General features: G+C 45.9%; 1 protein-coding gene across 2 annotated transcripts in view; it reads left to right on the top strand.

Annotated features, from left to right (window-relative positions):
• Positions 1-19,385, top strand: part of LOC310966581 (adenylate cyclase type 1-like) — a gene marked incomplete at both ends in the record, with an annotated part of 51,572 nt that extends 32,187 nt beyond the window's left edge. The window contains 11 exons of one of the 2 annotated variants that reach the window (XM_083940346.1): positions 576-673; positions 863-947; positions 2,165-2,254; positions 4,600-4,856; positions 4,977-5,103; positions 7,608-7,724; positions 11,688-11,834; positions 12,313-12,411; positions 12,863-12,977; positions 15,919-16,043; positions 19,059-19,385. In XM_083940346.1, the coding sequence (XP_083796472.1) occupies positions 576-673; positions 863-947; positions 2,165-2,254; positions 4,600-4,856; positions 4,977-5,103; positions 7,608-7,724; positions 11,688-11,834; positions 12,313-12,411; positions 12,863-12,977; positions 15,919-16,043; positions 19,059-19,385 (1,587 nt within the window). The remainder of the gene's footprint in view (positions 1-575; positions 674-862; positions 948-2,164; positions 2,255-4,599; positions 4,857-4,976; positions 5,104-7,607; positions 7,725-11,687; positions 11,835-12,312; positions 12,412-12,862; positions 12,978-15,918; positions 16,044-19,058) is intronic. The other variant, XM_083940347.1, reaches the window with a different exon arrangement.
• Positions 19,386-20,142: the final 757 nt, after the last annotated feature.

Genomic DNA, 20,142 nt, shown 5'->3' with positions numbered 1-20,142 from the left:
GTTAGCGACTGTTAGCAACTGTTAGCAGCTCTCAGAGACATCTCTGTTTATAGTTTATACATGAAAAAAACTGCCTTGATGGCTTAGGTGTTGTGTGCAAGCATTGAAAAGGACCATTGGAAGGACCGCAATTACACTTTAACTGGCATCTGTACCGCCTGTTAGCTTGGCATGTCCCTGCCTTTATGTGTATGATTGTGGATAGTGTAGTATTTCAGTATTTCACCATGACATCGTGAATAAAACATACGTGCCCTAAAAAAAACGCTTTACTGAGTTTTGATATAGATATCTTCACAGTGGCCGAACTGATTTTTACCATTTTAACGGCATCGTAACTGGAAAAATAGCCCTTAACAATCGCTTACCATGTCAGTTTACATCAAGAGACACACGTGTCCTGGGAACGCACAAATGATCCTGTGACATTGAAAATAATGGTCTTAGGGGTAAGGATTCCCCCGTGGAAGATGATATTTGACCTGCTCCTAGCTACACGCAGACAAACACCTGACATGATGGATGGGTGGATGCTTATTATGCTGACATTTTCTCTCCGTCTCATCCTCTCTCAGTATCACCAGGTGTATGACGACCATTTCATCAGTGCGGTGGTTCTCTCTCTGATCCTCGCCGCTCTGTTTGGCCTTATCTATTTGCTAATGATCCCACAGTACGTACACACAAGTGCACACACGCACGCACGCACACACACATCCTCCTCCACATTTGTCCATTCGTGTAGAGTAATTGGATCGATCTCACTCGGGTGTAGTGAGACAATTAAAAAGGAGGGTGTTTTCACTGCAGTCAGTGGAAAAGTGGGAAAGCCCTCCTCACTCTTGTCTCCTCTCTGTCTCAGGGGGATGCTGGTGCTGCTGCTGCTGGTGCTGTGTGTGTGTTTCCATGTGGCCTGTGTCATGTACCTGCATCTCACCAGTGTTCAGGTAGGCCTCCCGCACCTCCTACCACAGGATGCTACTCACAAACTTCACTCCTCAGTGTAGAACATTTGCACACATGTCACTTTATACATCATCTTTGACACAGCTGAGTGGAAAAACAGAGCATCGTGTGCTCTGAGTGGTTAGAGCTGCAGATATTGGACGTGTCGTCCCCATAATGGACACCATGTCTGGAATTATCCCTTCCTGAAATGAGCCATTCTGCACAATGACTACTTTTACCTTTGATACGTAATATTTCGAAAGCAGGACTTCAAAGGGTTGAACATGTAGAATCTGTATTTGAAGCTATATTAAAAAAATAATGCACCCACGGGCGTTTGAGGGGTACAGAATGAAAGTATTACTTTCCCATAAAAAATATATTAAGTCTAAATTAATTTGACCATGACTTTCTGTCACGTTCTGTTTACATCGCACAAGCCAATTGCGGCCGGTATTGCAGGTTGCCAGTGTTGTCTGTTGTTGGGTGCAGCTACTGTAGGCTGGCACTGGGTGAAATGGAGTTTGCCGATCCTGCAGCTGCTTCTTTGTCCCAGCAGCTGAGTGAGCGGAGACGGGCAACAACCAGAGTCACTATAGGCTACGTTTCTCCTTGATAAGTAAGCTAACTTTCACGTTTACTTAGCTGTAACAGCTAACGCTAACTGTCAGTCAAACTCCTCTAATCCTTGTTTTTATGGTGTGATTTTCTGGAGGGGACGGGTTCAAACAGGCTCAAACAGACTCCGGTCTCCTGTAGGCTACTGAGCCGGGTCTGACCAACCTGGCAACCCGACTGGTGGAATTGTTTTTTGTTGTTGCGGCCACGATGATGAGACACTAGATGGCGGTGTTCTGCTCATTCTCCATATACAACCTTTAACTTGTAACAGTGATATTGCTACTTTTGCTTCAGTAAAAGACCTGTGCACTTCTTCCATCGCTGCACATTTGCCAGTCAGGTTGGAGTGACCGCTCGGCCTTTGTCTTCATACCCTCTATACGACACTGTGGTACATCATGCTACATTGAGTTGTCATTATATCCTTTAAGCGTCTCTTCTAATAGGCCTGCACGTAATGAGCCACACCACAAAATGCAATCACTTCAATTCCACTCCTGGCTAATGATGTGTTCACAGTGCTACTGAGGTAGATAAACAGGTGCTTCATTCACTCACTTCATTTACTAACCTCCCCGATCTCTTTCCTCTATAGTGCCAACCGAGCTGCCTCACCATCCAGATCCGAACGGTGCTGTGTGTCTTCCTCGTTCTGCTCACCTACTCTGTTACCCAGGCCTGTGTGGTAAGTGTGGGGTTACTGAAGTTCATGTTTGAGGTGATTTGTCGAGCACAACATCATGCAAAATCAACTTAAAGCGCTTTACAGTGACAAAACAATAAAACAAGGTCGAAACGAATAATAATATAGTTGAGTGTTACGGTTCATTATTGACCTTGATAACAGTTCTCAAGTTCTCATATGAACTAGGAAGTTTCTCTTTCTCAGATGCAGACGTTTAGGGGAGGAGTGGCGCCCGCGTGCTGCAGATGGCATTACATCGCAGTCAAGCAGTCACGCAGTCACGCAGCCGGATGTCATTTGCTCATAAACAACCGAGTCCATTGCCCGTTCCTAGATTTGGTCTGATGAGTTCATGCTTTGCCCACAGAAGTTCCAAATTCTCGTCGTCTCTCCAATTAGACTTTTTCGTTCCTGTCGTTGTGTAAATCACTCTGTGTGGTGACTGTGGGTCAGAGTGGGTCGTCCTCCATTTGAGAGATTGGTGGTTTGATCCCCACCTCCCCCGGTCCACACGTCACAGTGTCCTCGGGCAAGACACTGAACCCTGAAGTGCTCCCCGTGCTGCGCATGGGTGTGTAAATGTGGTGTGAATGGTTAGATTAGATGGTGTGTAGATGTCCACTGCCATCAGTGTGAATGTCTGTGTGAACGGGTGAATGTGACAAACACTGTGAAAGCACCTTTAGTGGTCAGAAGACTAGAAAGGCGCTTTATAAGTACAAGTCCATTGTCCTTCTTCTTCGCCCTCTGATGTTTTCTTTCTTCCAGTGTCCGCAAGCCACATGATCAAGATAGTGCTTTACGCTAGAATTAAACTATTTACAGTGTATTCTAAAGCATTTACTGCCTTATTTACCATGTGGTGTGATCCTATCAATCTCAATCAAAGACATGTCTGCAGCACTGTAGAGGATCCAAAACCTATTAGAAACATGTGTATCGTGATATGAACAAAAAGATTTCTTTGAGTTTCATGTAAAAGTTATTTCCTCAGAACAGAATAACATGTAAACAACGTGTTGTAAATCATTATTCATTGGTTATAAATGCTAAATACAGGGCCTTCATGACTTAACGGACTGTGTTAAAACACTGATTATACATATACAGTAGTACACAATGCAGAACAAAGCACTTGATTTAGAAACTGTGTCATAATGTGAAGTCTCTGCAGTAAATGAGTTGGCAGAGTCACAGCCGAGCAGATGGTGCCGCGGAGTCTCGGAAGAATAAAACATTTATTGTTCAAGTGTAAAATACTCATTAAAATATTTAAAACGCAAATTGGTTCGTGTCAGCCCCAGAGCTCTGTCAGGCTCTGATGTGTGATCACTGTAGGTGTAAAAACGCAATGAAGCAAAAGTGTCTTAGTGTGTAGTTAGGTGGGTGCACCCAAACGCAAGAGGCACACAGGAAGGTTGTGGGGAACGAGTGAAAAGATGGGACTGGGAATGGGCGACCTGGAGACCACAGGGAGGAATGGGATGAGACCACAGACTGTATAAAAAATGGGCATAGCGTAACCGTCAGGGTCCATTCTCTCAACTTGGTCCAATCGTCCTCGCCTACGGGAGTCTCCATCTTGTCAGACTTTGACTCCGCCTCATTTCCTCTGACCTAAAAAGGACATGTATGTGACGTTGGGGGGAGGGAGATACGTCCATCTGGCTGACGTTTACCTCTGAGGAGAAGTGAGGGCCAGAGGCTAGCTGTCACTCAAGAGGCCACGCCCCTAATTATTCATAAACTTGAACCTCCAATAAAATTAAAACTAGCCCCTCCCCCTCAGTGTTGTCATGGAGATATGACCTAAACACACAGACTAGAATGTTCTTTTGTCCTTAAACAGGTTTAATGATGCTGTGGAAACGGCCTGTTTAACATGGGGGTCAATGAGAAACTGCTCTGTTATGAAACCTGCCCCTAGTGGACACTCAGAGAACTGACGCTTTTGGCACTTCCTGATTGGATCAAACAGGAAGTCGCTGTGGTGGGGGCTTGGATGTGACTGATGAGGGTAATCTTGGAGCACAATGCGCAAAACGTTCATGAGCTTTAAAGCGACAGTACGTTAAAAGCAAAACAAAATAAGAAATATGAATTTAAAGACCTCTTCTGCAGCTCTCCCTGTCCCCTCTCTGTCCTTAGCCAATAAGAACGCTCTCTCTTGCTGAAATGACTTGTGATTGGCCAAAGTCTCCCGTCACAGGCTAGATTTGGAAAAGAGAGACAGACTGTGGGCCCAACCCCAGACAAATTCGAGTTTTAGTGACTTTGTTTCATGCATTTTGGTGATAAATGATAAAAAATAGACTTAGTGGTTGTTTATGTAACTCTTCCTCCAGGTGGGTTGTGTTCCCTGGGGGCGAGTTGGGACAAACTCCAGCCTCTCAGCGGAGGACGTCCCTGCAGACGCCAACAGCACGGCAGCCAGCAGAGCCTGCACCAGCATGGCGTACGCCCTGCTGTCCTGCGTGGCCGGCACCCTCACTCTCGTCCCCTACCTCCGAGTGTCCTCGCTTCCCAAGATCCTCCTGCTCCTCCTCCTCTCGGTCACCTACACAGTCGTCATGGAGACCAGCGGCTATCGCCAAGCTGTGGGGTAAGACAGAGCTGCGTGTGATGTGCAGTTTATTATGGAGAGTGTTTGTGTCTTTAATGTGTATTTCACTTATTTGTTTAATTGAAAGAAGCAAACATTTGGTTTCTCTGTGTCCTGCAGAGGAGGGTTTCTCCACACACGGGGGTATGATCCCGTGTTGGCGGCCTTGCTGTTTTCAGGAGCTCTGGCTCTGCACTCGAGACAGTTGGACCTGAAGCTGCGGCTCGACTATCTCTGGGCTACTCAGGTACGCCTGTCCGTAACCGCAGCTCACCTGTTACCGCCCGTGGATGCAAACCACTTTGCTTTTGTACATCTCCTGTAGTTCCTCCCGTGCTCTGTGAAAAATCTGCCTATAGAGTCGTCGGTTGGTTGGTTGTTAGATGTAAGGTTGGTAGTTTGATAAAATGTCTTTTTGACAGAGAAGTTTGTGTATGTAGTGAAAGACACGTACATATACACACACACATGAGGTAAATCAGGTCAGTGCAGTAAGGATATGTTAACTTGTTTCCAATGAATGAACAAGTATCCACTGTTCGTACATATACCTACGAAAAGTAATGTTTAATTTGTACCTAACCCACAAAGTCCTGAGGTGCTGTTGTGTGAAAGCAAAAGTCAACATTGACCCATTTTTTGTTACGTAACTTCCTTCCTAACTAACGCTACTGTACCTAAGTTACGTTACAAACCTACTTATGTTAACCCGAACCACAATCTTCTTGCTGGACATTCGTAGGATAACCACACGCAGAAGGTCTTAAGGTATCATACCATGTGTATGCTGTACTGCCCCGAGCTAATCAGAGTTAGCCACACTTGGCTGTTAGCGACTGTGAACAGTTGTTACATGATTATTTGATGAGTGTATTTGCCGAAAACGACCCTGGGATGATTTTATGCCGGAATTTTTTCTTTAAAAATAGAAAATCACGTAAAAGCAAAGCAAGTAAAAGCAAAACCTGAAGTAAGAGATAAAGGGCTCAAATATAACATATGTAAAGTAATACACATTTGTGTAGACGCTGTTGCAAATGAGTAGATTGAAACAAGAATCTAGTAAATATATATACATGCATAATGAAAAACAATAAATATATATTTGAAGAGCTCTTTTCCAGAACGAGATAAAAGCGAAATTTAAAATAAATGAGTTTGAGCCACTTTGCTGTTACAGAACCTTTTCACTGCTTCATCAGTGTTTCTGCCAAATCTCTTTATTTCCTGTTTAAAATGGTCTCAAGATGCAGTTCCTTTCCAAACCGCGACCAGCGCCAAACCTATTTTTAGCCTAACTGCGATACGTCCTCTCGACCAATCAGAATTCAGGCGGCGTTCTATGCGATCCAACATGGCGGCGCTCTGAAGCGGGAGAGTTTTTTGTGTCGTTCGTACGTTCAACATGTTCAGACTGAGTGAAAGTGAAAAAATAACGATTAAAAACAAATGAAAAACACCTCAAAAATGTAACGAAATTACTATAAACAGATGAAAACACCACAAAAATGAGACAAAATTACTATAAACAGATGAAAAATACACAAAAACAACTAAAAACAGATGAAAACACCACAAAAATATGACAAAATGACTAAAAACAGATGAAAACACCACAAAAAGTGAAAAAAACAACTAAAAACAGATGAAAACTCTCGACCAATCAGAACTCAGTGAGCGCTCTATGCGATCCAACATGGCGGCGCTCTGAAGCGGGAGAGTTTTTTGTGTCGTCCGTCCGTTCAACATGTTCAGACTGAGCCATAAAAAACATTTAGACAAGATAAACTGAATATTAACCAAATGTGTGGGTCTGGGTAAAAAATGTAATTTTCCTGAAAACTATTAAAATGGATTTATAGCGTTTTGGAAAAGAGCTCCTCACATATTTATATACACACAGAAAGGTGTTAACAGTTTTAAAACAATTCAATTCAAATGTATTTACAGTGCAGAATGATTAAGAAGTTTTCTGGACACTTTACATATAAAGAGGACAAATACCACACTTTATGATTTATTCATGATTTACAGAGACACAAAAATTCCTCCATGAGCAGAAACAAGTTGCACTATCTTATTATTATTATAAAGTATTAATCCAGCAATCCTGAGTCACAGTGGCAACATCTGTCTGCACCAGTTGGGGAGGAAGAAAGAGAGAAAGAGAGAAAAGACAAAGACAGACAAAAGACAGAGAGACAGACACTCTTCCAGAGATGCAAACAAAGAGTATCAGTAACTATAATAACATCTATAGAAATGTGAATATAACTTATGTGTTAAGGCAGTTAATACAGCAGAGAAAGAACTCCAGCTAAGGACAGAACATGGTAATAATAATAATTATGGTGGTAAGTGTGATCAATGATATGCGTGGTTATAATAACAGCTGTGATTTCTGAAATATTCAGACTTCTAAACCAACATTTTCATGATTTAAGGCAGAAATGTCTTCATCTAATGCGTGTGTTGACTTGTTTGTTTGTGTGGTTGCACGAACAGTGTTGTGTGCATCATGACAGTATGTTTCTATTTTAAGAACCACAGTGAAGTTTGTCTTGTTTGCAAATCATTATCTCCCTCTAGTGATAAGGAAGAGCAATTACATCTCCCTCTGAGCTCTGAGCTCTGAGCTGCAGCAGAGGTGCATTGTATTCACACGTATAGAGCATCAGTGTCACTTTGGATCCACAAAGGGACTCACTTCTCCTTCTCCACCTGTGTGTGTTCACTGCTGTCGGTGTCCAGGCGGAGGAGGACAGAGGGGACATGGAGAAGGTGAAGCTGGACAACAAGAGGATCCTGTTCAACCTGCTGCCGGCTCATGTGGCTCAGCACTTCCTCATGTCGAACCCCAGGAACATGGTGAGCGTCCGCAGACACGTCCAGGCTCGTCCAACAAGGACCAGTCAGGGTATAAACCAGCACGGACTCCAAAAGTGTCTCCTGAGACACCCGGGGAGGCGCCGGGGGCTGATATTCAGGTCAAACGACACTGAAACATCTGGGTTATAGCTGAGCCGTCACCCCTCGATACAAGGGCATACATGTCACAGGTTGTGATAATAATAATAGAGCAGATTTATATGGTGCTTTTCTCAGTACTCAAAGATATACACGTAATAAAAGACAAACAGAAAACACATTAAACAACTCTGGAACAAAACAACATCACAATAATAGAAAAAACAGAGGGTGGAAGATCCGGACGAGAGGGGATTAAGCTGACTCTTGAATGACAGGAGTGTGTCTGAGTACGGACAGCGAGGGGCAGGGACTTCCTGACAGGGTAGGGGCGGGAATGGCGAAGGCTCAGCCCCTCAGGGTGCGATACTTGGTTCTGGTGATGAGGTGAGAAGGTTGGCGTCAGCAGAGCGGAGGCGGCGACGGAGGAGATCAGTAAGGCATGAGGGTGCGAGGCTGTTGAGGGCTTTTGGAGGATCTCGAAGTTGAGACGTTGTTGTATGGGGGGTGGGAGCGATGTGTGCTCTGGAGGGGGGGGGGAGTAGGGGAGCAGTCGGGCGGTCGAGTTTTGTACATATTGGCGTAGTTGAAGTGTAGTGAGGTGGAGGCCATAAAGGATGCTGATGTTGCAGTAGTGGATAGACTGGCGTCCTGTCCAGGGTGTACCCCGCCTCACACCCGATGTCAGCTGGGATCGGCTCCAGCCCCCCGTGACCCCGACCCCGGGATAAGCGGTTGAAGATGAATGATGAATGAATGTATAGTGCTGATTTCAGAAATGCTATAATCTGAGTATATTAAGCTCACAGTAAAGTACCAGATATGTTTTAAGTCTCTGTGAGGGAATCATATGAATATTTTATACAGCGGTGATAAAGTTAGTGGGTCAGTGCTCTGTAATCTTTTTTTTTTAGGACTTGCCGTAATGTTTCCCACAATCCTGCCGCATAACATAATAAATCTCCTGCTGCCTTCATGGATCATGTGAAGCAAAATGCATTTACCCATTTACCCCAGTGTGTTTCTCAGGGACGGTGCATATTTAGTAATATTACTGTAAATATGGTAGACTTAGCCATGGGCTAGTGTTCCTCCTGAGCAGGTGTGAGGTCTTAAACAGCCTTAAACTCAGCCTCAAATAAGAGCCCTGTCATTTAAACGTGTTGCTTTCCTGCACACTGGAGCTTAAAATGCTGTTCGTCTGGATCTCGGTTTGGTTTTTTAAAGTTCTGTAAACAGAAAATAAAAAAATGCACGATGTCAGTCGCTGAGGGAGACGGCTGCAGATCATTATTTTTAATTAGTCCCACCTTTTCAGTCTCATTACCGCCGGCTTTGCACACACACTGCTGCTGGTCTTTACACACCAGCTTATTCTGACGGATCATACGGCAGCGAAGCCTAAAAATGTGTCACTTTCAACCAGAATTAGCCATAGGATCAAGAAGTCTTTGTGACATCTTGATCTGCATCTTTGGGCCCATTCATTCATTCATCTTCAGCCTCTTGTCCCTGTCGGGGTTGCGGGGGGCTGGAGCCGATCCCAGCTGATACTGGGCGTGAGGCGGGGTCCACCCTGGACAGGACGCCAGTCTATCACAGGACACATAGAGACAAACAGAGACAGACAACCATTCACACCTACGGGCGATTTAGAGTCATCGATGAACCCAACACCTGCACGTCTTTGGACTGTGGGAGGAAACCGGAGAACCCGGAGAAAACCCATGCAGACACAGGGACAACATGCAAACTCCACACAGAAGGGCGACAGTGCTGACCACCATCCCACCGTGTCGCCCTCTTTGGGCCCTTAAATCACCAAGTTTGTGCTTATTAAATAGTGTGAAATCTTTTCTCATGAACTTCGTTTCAAGCTGTTCATCAGATCGTTTAGGCAGAAGTACAAGTGCTGATTAAAACAGGCTTCATCTTCCCAATGTGTGCCCTGCAAGTGTCGGGGTCTTAATGTGGGAAAATACCCTCAGCTGTTTGGGACAATGGCACTACTTGACCTGACCGTGTGTTGCGGCGTTGAAGTGGAAGCGTGAGCTGACAGCCCTGCGTGTCTGCATCCACTGATTGATGAACATCCCCCTCCACTGATGTCGGTTCCTTCCTCGGCCCCCCTCCTCCCTCTGACAGGAAGTGATGAAAACACACATCCTTTCAGGAAATTTGAAAAAGCCCCTCAAGAGGACGGGCTTGTTTTGTAAACACTAACGTTGCACACATCATTGACGCTGCGTGCTTATTGTGTTTAATGCGACGTTTGTTTCCAAAGTCAGAATTTAAAAGGTATAGTTTGCATAAGACATGGGTGGAAACATTTAAAGGGACAGTTCAGAATTGTTTGGGGTTGCGAAAGGCACTTTCCCATAGTCAGCGCGGCACCTACAGTAGATGGCGGTCGGCGCAGCGCCAGTTTGAAGGAGCAGGCAGGGAAGCTAAGAAATGTACCGCTGTGGACGGGGGGGCCTACCGCTGCCTTCATGGGTTTAGTTAGTTTGTTTGTCTTGTTGGTTCCTGGTCCTTTAAAACACCAAAGTCACACAACAACACAAACAAACGCACGGATGGAGGCGGTGGAAGACCAGCAGCTCCTGTGGTCTGTGACTGTTTTTGTCAGCGAGGGGCCGCGGTGAAAGTGTTCTTAATATAACATACGCTTAAAACAGAGTAAAATCCCTTCGCAGGATTAATAAAGTAATTCTTCTTCTTCTTCTAAAAGCTGCAGCGTGATGCCAAATAGATGGAAAACAGTCAGCAGGTTCTGCAGCGGTCACTTTGCACATGATTGGAGCCGTTGAGTGAAACCGACTCGAGACCTGTCGTCGGTCAGCTGCTGCAGACTCGGCGTGATGACGTTAACCACGTCACAGCACGTCCGGCTGAAGTCCGAGGGGCGGACGTTTGGATCCAGCAGTAGAGACGGAAAACTTTGAATCCGTTATAACCCCGATGACATCACAATAAGTTTTTTTTTTCTCACAACCTGCAGAGCCACAGGAGGCAGAGACTAGTAAACAGTGGGGACAGGAAGTCAGGAAGTATGTTTCCAGCACATCGGTGACCCCTCACAGCTCCAGTGTATAGAAAGGCTTCCTCTCTTTCCTCTGGACTAAAGTTCAGCTGTGCACTGTATTCAGAACACAGCTGCGAGTGTCACTGCTGCAACATTAGGATCTGAGCCACATGCAAGCATACTGGTGTAGTATCTAGTATTTAGTGTATATATATACATGACCAGGCACTTTATTGGGTTACACCTTTTCAAACGCTTGTTAGCGTGGATATCTAATCAGCCAATCAGGCTGCAGCAACTCAGTGCATTTAGGCATGAAGCTGAACTGCATAGAGACGTTCAATCCAAGCATCAGTATGAAACACGGTTCCCCAACCCTGGAAAACCTGTAAAACCTGGATATATAGAGGGTAGCTTTCCAGTTATGGAAACACAGTTGATCTAAATGAACAAATATTCTGAACTGATCTATGTTGTCATATCATGAAACAGATGGGCCCCAGTGCTAACCACTGCACCACTGTGCCTCCCTGACCCCAGAATGGTCTTTGGGACGCTCACAGCGATGCATCTTTCCAAAAATGGTTTCCCCCGATAACCCACAGAACACACTGTTATTAGTCTTTAAAAGGATTATTACCTCAGTGGAAAGTCGTTCACAGTGAGGTCTGTGGATTAACCAACCTTCACACTCACACATCGTCAAATACAGCAGCTCGATCAGGACCCTCTGTGTCACTTGGTGTTGCGGTTAACAGGGACTCTTAAACAGACCCTTTAATGCCGTGCTATGTCTCTCCTCGTCAGACCAGTCGTGACTTCTTCCCTCTCCCCTGCAGGACCTGTACTACCAGTCCTACGCTCAGGTCGGAGTGTTATTCGCCTCCATCGCCAACTTCAACGACTTCTACATCGAGCTGGACGGGAACAACATGGGCGTCGAGTGCCTCAGGCTGCTCAATGAGATCATCGCCGACTTTGATGAGGTGAGCAAATTATTTGTTGCCTCGTAAATCTGCAGTTTTTTTATACATATATATTTTTCCTGCCATTTTAATGTCTGCCTTTGGAGAGGGGGGAGGAGGGGGGGGGGGTCCTCTGGTGCAATGTGACCTCCGTAATGTCATTTTCAAAAGATGACATTGTGGCCGTGACTTGAGGCTTTAAAAAATACTGTGTTTATTGATGCAATATAAAAAGCAATGGTCGCGGTTGGGAAAGTTCTTCAAAATAAGGAATTACTTGCAGATGACTTTTGGGCCCGCTTGAATCTATAATCAGCAACATAAAGCATTCATTTACTCAAACACGCCAGAATGGTCCGTTTTAAATTGCGTTTGGACTCGTTTGCCAACGCAACCTATAATATATATGAACGTAAACTGACAATTTACTCCAATTTGATTTGAAATTGGTAATAGTAGTAATGCTTTCCTCCTGTTTCTCTGCTTCTCTTCCCTCCAGCTGATGGACAAAGAGTGCTACAGGGATATTGAGAAAATCAAGACTATTGGCAGTACATACATGGCTGCAGTAGGGCTGGTTCCTACAACTGCCTCCAAGGTACACACACAGTAGCTATTTTTAAAGACTGCATGAGTTTTCTCTGTGCGTTTGTGGGGTGTTAGCGCGTTTCTGCAGAATGCACACACGGCAGTTTTTGAGAGGCCTGCAGGTAGCTTTTCTCTGGGTGTTGATATTCAGAACGCACGCTGTCACGTTGAGGGATTACTGGCATCTTATTCTACATTCATAAAGTTTCTTTAAATCCTGCAAAGCTGACAAACAAAAGGACCCTTTCTGCGACTTCTGCAGAACTTCATGCTAACTGCTAACGGTCAGTCACAACAGGTGGTTTGAGTTTGGGGAGAAAAACCCTGGCGTGAGCTTTTGTGGTGGTTTAAAAATCACATCAGGGAACACGACTTTCAGGGAACAGGACTTCCTAACTTGGATGTTAGCACGCTGTGTGTGTGCATCAATGTGTGTTTTGTCTGTTTATTCTAATTTACAGGCGAAGAAGTCCATCACTTCACATTTATGCACAGTGTCAGATTTTGCCATTGACATGTTTGACGTCCTGGATGCCATCAACTACCAGTCTTACAATGACTTTGTCCTCAGAGTAGGTGAGTGACACACACACACACACACACACACACACACACACACACACACACACTGGTCTATATAAACACTGGCTTTGGGGCTTCTGACCTATTGCACTGGACGCCACCGACGCTCAGTGCCGGTAAGTTTGGAAGGAAGTGCATCACAGAAAGAGCGTTGCCTCCAGGAAGCTCGTCACAGCGAGACCTGAAGATCTGGGTTCCATTGTGTTGGGTATCCTGTGAGGAGCTTGCAACAGGAGCCCTTGTTTAATCCCAGCGTAGCCTGGTGTACACAGTGCCATCCTGTCTGCGCGCTGTGGGGCTCCGTGAATAAAAAATGTTTATGTTTGGATGAACCCCCTTTGCAAAAAAACTTAACTTTTCGTATTTTACGTCACGCCGAATTTCCAGCAAGTGCAGAAAAACAAAGTTTGGCCTGGTGCCACTCGGTCTGCATGTGCCATGGTGCGGTCCAGCCTCTAAAACCTGCAGAACTGTGGCTGTAAAGACGAAGCAACGACACGGATTTGACCTGTCGTCACAGTGGGGAAACTAGTAACAAAGGAGGGCATAGACTAAAAGCCATGGAGGTAGGAGGGGGTGGATCGATACCTGTGTTATCAGCCAGGCTGTCCTCTTTAACTGTTCATCAGTCAACATATCTGGGGTGGTGGAGGGTCCCAAAACACAGGACTTTCCCCCTTGGGGGAGCCGTGTTCATGTCCTGGGAGTACTTAGAGCGTACTCACACTGTCCACCCGGACCGAGACCCGGACTTTAGGGTACTTGTCCCCCCTCCCTCTCCCCCCTGCGCCCCAGCCCCGTTTGTACTCACACTGCCAGGGCCGGCCAATGCTTCTTGCTGTCCATACGCCATCACGCCGTAACACGTCACACGCATTGATCGCGTATGTGTGGCTTTGTTTACAAATCTTTCCACAGACCTCTGAGTTTTTGTGCGTCTAGTCGACTGTTTTTGAATATTTTCATCGACCAAATCTGCAGTAAGCACTCCACCTCCGCATCACACCAACGTGAACCTTTCACCACCATTGTTGTTGTTGTTAAATGTCCGCGCATGGTCCCTCCTTCTATTAACATGTCCGAACAGGCGGACATAACGCTACTGCCATAGGGCTCGTGCTCGTGCTCGTACAAGTGCGCACGCTCGTGGTCGTACATGTGCAAACAGCTCCGCTAAAGCCCACCTCTTTAAAGCGGGCCGTGGACGGTCCGCTGGCCGCAGTTGAGTGCGGAGCGGGTCCACTCACACTGCTTAAAGGTACTAGGCTTTAGCTGAAAAAACGGTTTTGGCCGCGGTGTGAGCACGCTCTTAGACACACCCAAGCCTTTTCTCTAATCTAAACCAAGTCACAGTCACCTGTCAGTTCAGTTCAGTTCAGTTTATTTTCAGACATTTCAGACAAAGACATTTCATGACAAACACGAAAAATAAATGTATAAGGTCTGAAAAAAGGGAATAGGCACGCAAAAGCTTATAACGCCTCCCCTTTAAAACACATAACCTTAGGCAGCTGCTGCACACAGGTCAAAAAGAAAATGTCTGATCATTCATTTATTGCTGCTGTCAGCAAACACAACCAACATGTGTGTGAATAACGTTCCCCTTGAGAACAGTTTTAAAGTAAATGAATGTTCTGCAGTCTTTTAAATCTACGGCCAAATCATCCAAACATTCACTCCAACAACAGAAAAACACGTTTGCATTTGTTCTAACACTGGGCTTTTTTAGCACGTCTTGCCCTCTACGCAGATGAGTAGGTACTTTCCCTTTCCTGACTTACCTGTCGCTGTTTCACGGCATTGGATAGAACATTTTTATTTTGAAAAATCCTCATCATTGATGAGAAAAGGTTGTGTCAGTGCTACCGATGCCAAGTCCTGTTTTGGGTATTGACACATGCGTCAATAAGATTTATACCAAAAATAAAAAAGGTTCAGTTTCACACTGGATCATTTCCTTACCTCGAGAGACCTTGAAGCACTTTAAAAAAGGTGCATGTGGTTTAGTAATAAACTGAGGATGATAAAGAGCATTACCAAATGTTTTTTAATCAATAGTAAAAAAGTACGTTCGTCGAGCTCCTCATACGACGCTTCGACTGAGCACCTATTCTGCAATCTACAATAAACTAAACACACGGATCAACATTTCTGTTTTTAATGACAACAACTTAAAATATTAGATTAGTTTACTTTAATCTGACTGAGAGACGTCTCATCTCATCTTCAGCCTCTTATCCGGGGTCGGGTTGCAGGGGCAGCAGCTTTAGCAGGGGACCCCAAACTTCCCTTTCCCGGGCCACATTAACCAGCTCTAACTGGGGGATCCTGAGGCGTTCCCAGGCCAGTGTGGAGATCTAATCTCTCCACCTGGTCCTGGGTCTTCCCCGAGGCCTCCTCCCAGCTGGACGTGCCTGGAACACCTCCCTAGGGAGGCGCCCAGGGTTCATCCTTACCAGATGATCCTGAACCACCTCAACTGGCTCCTTTCAACGCAAAGGAGCAGCGGCTCTACTCCGAGTTCCTCACGGATGCTGAACTTCTCCCCCTCTCTCTAAGGGAGACTCCAGCCCCCCTCCTGAGGAAACACATTTCACACGCTTGGACCTGGACCTTGTTCTTTGGGTCCTGACCCAGCTTTCAGGACCACAGGTGAGGGTAGGAACCAGGACTGACCGGTAGATCCAGAGCTTTGACCTCCAGCTCAGCTCTCTTTTCATCACAACGGTGCGGTAGAGCGACTGCAGCTCCGCCCCCGCTGCTCCGATTGACTGCGACTGAGAGACTTAAGTCACAAAAATGATTTTGACTCAAGTGAAATTTTCAAGTCTCAAGTTTTGAGACAATGAAAAATCAACAAGACTGTGAAAAGGCAGAGCAACACACCAGAATATCCCAACTTTGTCTCAGATCCTGGTTTTGTTTATGTGTGCAGGTATCAATGTGGGCCCGGTGGTGGCAGGAGTGATCGGAGCCAGAAGACCTCAGTATGACATCTGGGGAAACACGGTGAACGTAGCCAGCAGGATGGACAGCACTGGAGTACAAGGGAAGATACAGGTACTGTGCTTCAGGCCGCTGCTGTCTTCTTTATTCCCCTTTAGATAAACTGGACAGCATGAAAACAGAGACTCAGTTCAGCTGGATTTGAAAACAGTAGTCAAATACACGCATTTCAGCATCATAGGAAATTAACAGCTACAACACACACACACAAAATATTGTCCAACAATGGTTAAAGATCAAAAGTTTACCTAACGATGAGACACCGCTTCAGCAGGCTACACCCATTAACGATGGGGATTACGACTCTTTAACGGGAGTTGTGTCTCATGTTCATCCGCAAAATCACGCATGTCTGATTAGAATTTCGATGAAAGCGCGTTTGGTGTGATTTCATCGAAACTGCTGTCTGTGCGTCCTGCAGCTCGCTGCTGCTGCGGTCACTGTCACCGCCACGGGAGGAGGTGCTGAGCGCAGCAAAGCGATCGGGTGGACACGAACCCAGCAGGAGCACGACTCCTCTCCCCTCGTTTGTACCAAAGATGTGTTCAAAAGAACCCGATCATTCGTGAACCGAACATCCTGCGGGTGCACTGCCTCTGCATCGGTGCCTGTGATGAACCTATGAGTCTGAGACTGTGTACAGACGTTTGTCAAGAAATAGTCCCAACGCCAAACTCCCTGTGAACCCCAAAAAAACAAGATACATAGAGCACAGGCAGGCTAGCTGTTTCCCTCTGTTTCCAGTCTTTATGCTAAGCTAACCAAACGCCTCATGGCTTTAGCTTCATATTAGGCACACAGACTAAATACTATGACTCAGTGTGTTTTTGTAGCTTCCTCTTCGACACAGGTTGGATTAGATTGGATGCCTCCATCACACATCAAAGCTGGCGTACGGATAAAACATAGGACGTGCGTGCACTTAAAAGTATTGGGATTTATAAAACAGTGCGCATTCACGTCCTACGCCGGTTTCCCTTTATAAATCACAATCAACTCTAAATGTGGCGCAGCTTTTTGTGGCTTCATGTCACGCCCAGAGATGCCTATAAATAGTCAATGTAATGCCCCAAATTAGTATTCGTTTATACTGACATCCTGACAAACACAGAGAGGAATGGAAAAAGATCAACAATCAATGTTAAGTTGACGTCTATCAGCTCGAACCAAAGGAAAAAAACATGTTGTTTGGAGGGAAGAGCGCGGGAATTACTGAAGACGAAGCGGCCGTAGAGTGACAACATGTGGCGTTAATGCAGAGTAAGAAGGTCGGACCGTCGCCCAAATTAAACAGAGATGACTGAAAGCATTTTCATTCTCACTCGGTGCTCTTATAGCAACATGAGCGCGGTCAACAGCAGCGATTACATTAGAGAAACAGGCCTTTCCCGGAGATCCAAATGAACCGCGGCCGTCACTCGTTTGTCAGTAAATCAGCGAATGTGCGTCATACGCATTGTGCTGACATGGCTTTAAACATCCGTCCATTTTGATTTGATTGATGTAAAAAGCTACAGGTGTGGGGATTCATCTTAAAGGGTTTTTAAAAACAAACGCATTGAAAACACAACAAACAAATAATCACTGTTATTTATATGACGACCATGTTAAAAAGACGCCGCTATCTGCCGGACGGAGGCATCGATAACAGCATCAGTGGGTCAACATTATTCGTCCTATTCACCGTATTATTCATGAGAATAACGTCACGTGCAAGTATCGTTTATTAATCTCAGAACATATTTATGAGTTAAGAGGGTTTTGATATCTTCATTACAAGTTACGATCCTACATCTTGTTGTTTTTGGCGCTGGAAGAAATCTTTCCAACAGCTGTTTGTGTATTTTTGTAAGAATATATTTAGTGAAGTCTTCACACGATTATTGAGAGGGAATAGTTTGATTTGTTTGACACCATGGTCTCAGTTTCACACTGTGTCCCGTGTTTCATCCATGGTGTTTCTCATCTCTCACGTTTGTTTGCGTACGCCTGGGTCAGAGTGTGCGTTGAGGACCGCGCATTCTACCGTCAAGTTTCATTCATTCATCATTCATTCATCTTCAACCGCTTATCCCGGGGCTGGGGTCGCGGGGGGTGCTGGAGCTGATCCCAGCTGACATCGGGCGTGAGGCGGGGTCCACCCTGGACAGGACGCCAGTCTATCACAGGACACATAGAGACGAACAGAGACAGACAACCATTCACACCTACGGGTGATTTAGAGTCATCAATGAACCGAACACCTGCACGTCTTTGGACTGTGGGAGGAAACCGGAGAACCCGGAGAAAACCCACGCAGACACGGGGAGAACATGCAAACTCCACACAGAAGGGCCCCAGCCGGGATGCGCCTTAAGTTTGCTTTTCATAAATCCCAAAGTTTGCTTAGAGAGTGGCGTGCGCCCTCTTCTATGCCCCCTTTATAAACGAGGCCCCTGGTCACCATGTTCTTATAGACGTTGACACCCAGAAATGCCCCGAACACGGCAAAATAAGAAAACACAGGCCGAGGGCAGGGTCCCTGCAGATACAGACACCGCCACACACACTAGTGGGTCATAAGTGATGATTTTTTGTCTCTACATTGTTTTATTTTTGCCTTTTTTGATACAACTGACTTCAGATTTACCAAGAATAACATCATCCTTGGTGTTTCTCATTTATCCCGTTTGTTTGCGTACGCCTTGATCCCGTTAAGGTAACTTTTTATAAATCCCAAAGTTTGCTTAGAGAGTGGCGAGCGCCCTCTTCTGAGCGTACGCCACCTTTATAAACGAGGCCCTTGGTCACTTTGTTCTTATGTTGACACCCAGAAATTCCCCGAACACAGCAGAATAAGAAAACACAGGCTGAGGGCAGTGTCCCTGCAGATACAGACACCGCCACACACACTAGTGGGTCATAGGTGATGATTTCTTGTCTTTACATTGTTTTATTTTTGCCTTTTTTGATACAGCTGACTTTAGATTTACCAAGAATAACAATAAAAAGTCCTTCTGTATATTGTTGCAAGTGAAGTCTCTCGTAATATGAAGAACTGACGTGTTTCCTTCCGTGTTTCCTCTCCAGGTGACAGAAGACGTTCACCGTATCATCACAGCCCACTACAACTTTGTGTGCCGGGGCCAGGTCAGCGTGAAAGGCAAAGGCCAGATGCTCACATACTTCCTGGAAGGGCGCAGAGAGGGCAGTAGGCCGTCTCACCTGCAGCAGCAGCCGCCCGGCAACAGCGAGCGCCGCTCCTTCACTCAGGGCAGCGTGTGCACCAGGCTCAGCCCCGCCCCCACCGTGACCACCTACGCCACCAGCAGGAACCCGAGCCCCAATATGGCCAAACCAACCACCTCCACCAGCATCACCAGGTACCTGCCCTCCGTCCCCACGGCAACGGTGTGACGGATGCTGTCTCCATGGTGAACGTGGAAAACGAGAAAATGAGAGTGGAGGTGAGGAAATGGAAACAAGATAGCAGAGATGGGGAAGAAGTACCTCCACTCTTCTTCTACTGTCTGTGGGAGGCAGCTGATCATCCAATCCCGTCCTGGACTCGGGGCCTGGACTCGGGGCCTGGACTCGGGCCTGGAGTCTGAGGCGGCCTCGATCGGACTCTCCCTCCACACTCGAGCCCTGTCTTGCTGATGAACAGGGTGCGGGATGCTTTAGGCCAAGGGTGTCTCCCGAAACTGTTTCCACATCTGCAACAAACTCAAATCAGCGTCAGAATCAAAACACTTGCACAACAGACAGTGTAGCACGCTCGCGGCAACATCCGGAAAACTCCTTTAGCCGACTAAAGGACCTAACTTTAGCTAACCCTTTTCTCTCAGTGTGAAACCAAATCAGTGCTGTTGCCTTAGCGACCGCTCCTCACGACGTGTTTATTGCCATCTTTTCGTTGCCTTTCTATTGATTTATGTATCGACGTGTTGGACTCTAGGGTTCGGCGATGGGTGACGTTTTTTGAGGCGACGTTGAAATCGTACGTCGCTAAATGCCGCTCGTCAGACAGCGTTTAGAGCTGGTGTGTTTTCAACTCTTTCTCAGTGATCAAGGGTTGATTTTGATCAAACCAGAGCTGGTGATAGATGGAACAGTTGGAAGACTAACTAAGGAGGTTTTGGCGAGTTTTATTGCGTTCCTGTCCAGCTTGAAT

The sequence above is a fragment of the Echiichthys vipera genome, assembly GCF_963691815.1.
Source record: "Echiichthys vipera genome assembly, chromosome: 3".
In the NCBI taxonomy this organism is placed as follows: Eukaryota; Metazoa; Chordata; class Actinopteri; order Perciformes; family Trachinidae; genus Echiichthys; species Echiichthys vipera.
The sequence above is the reverse complement of the archived record's forward strand: the minus strand, read 5'-3'. Positions and strand labels throughout refer to the sequence as shown.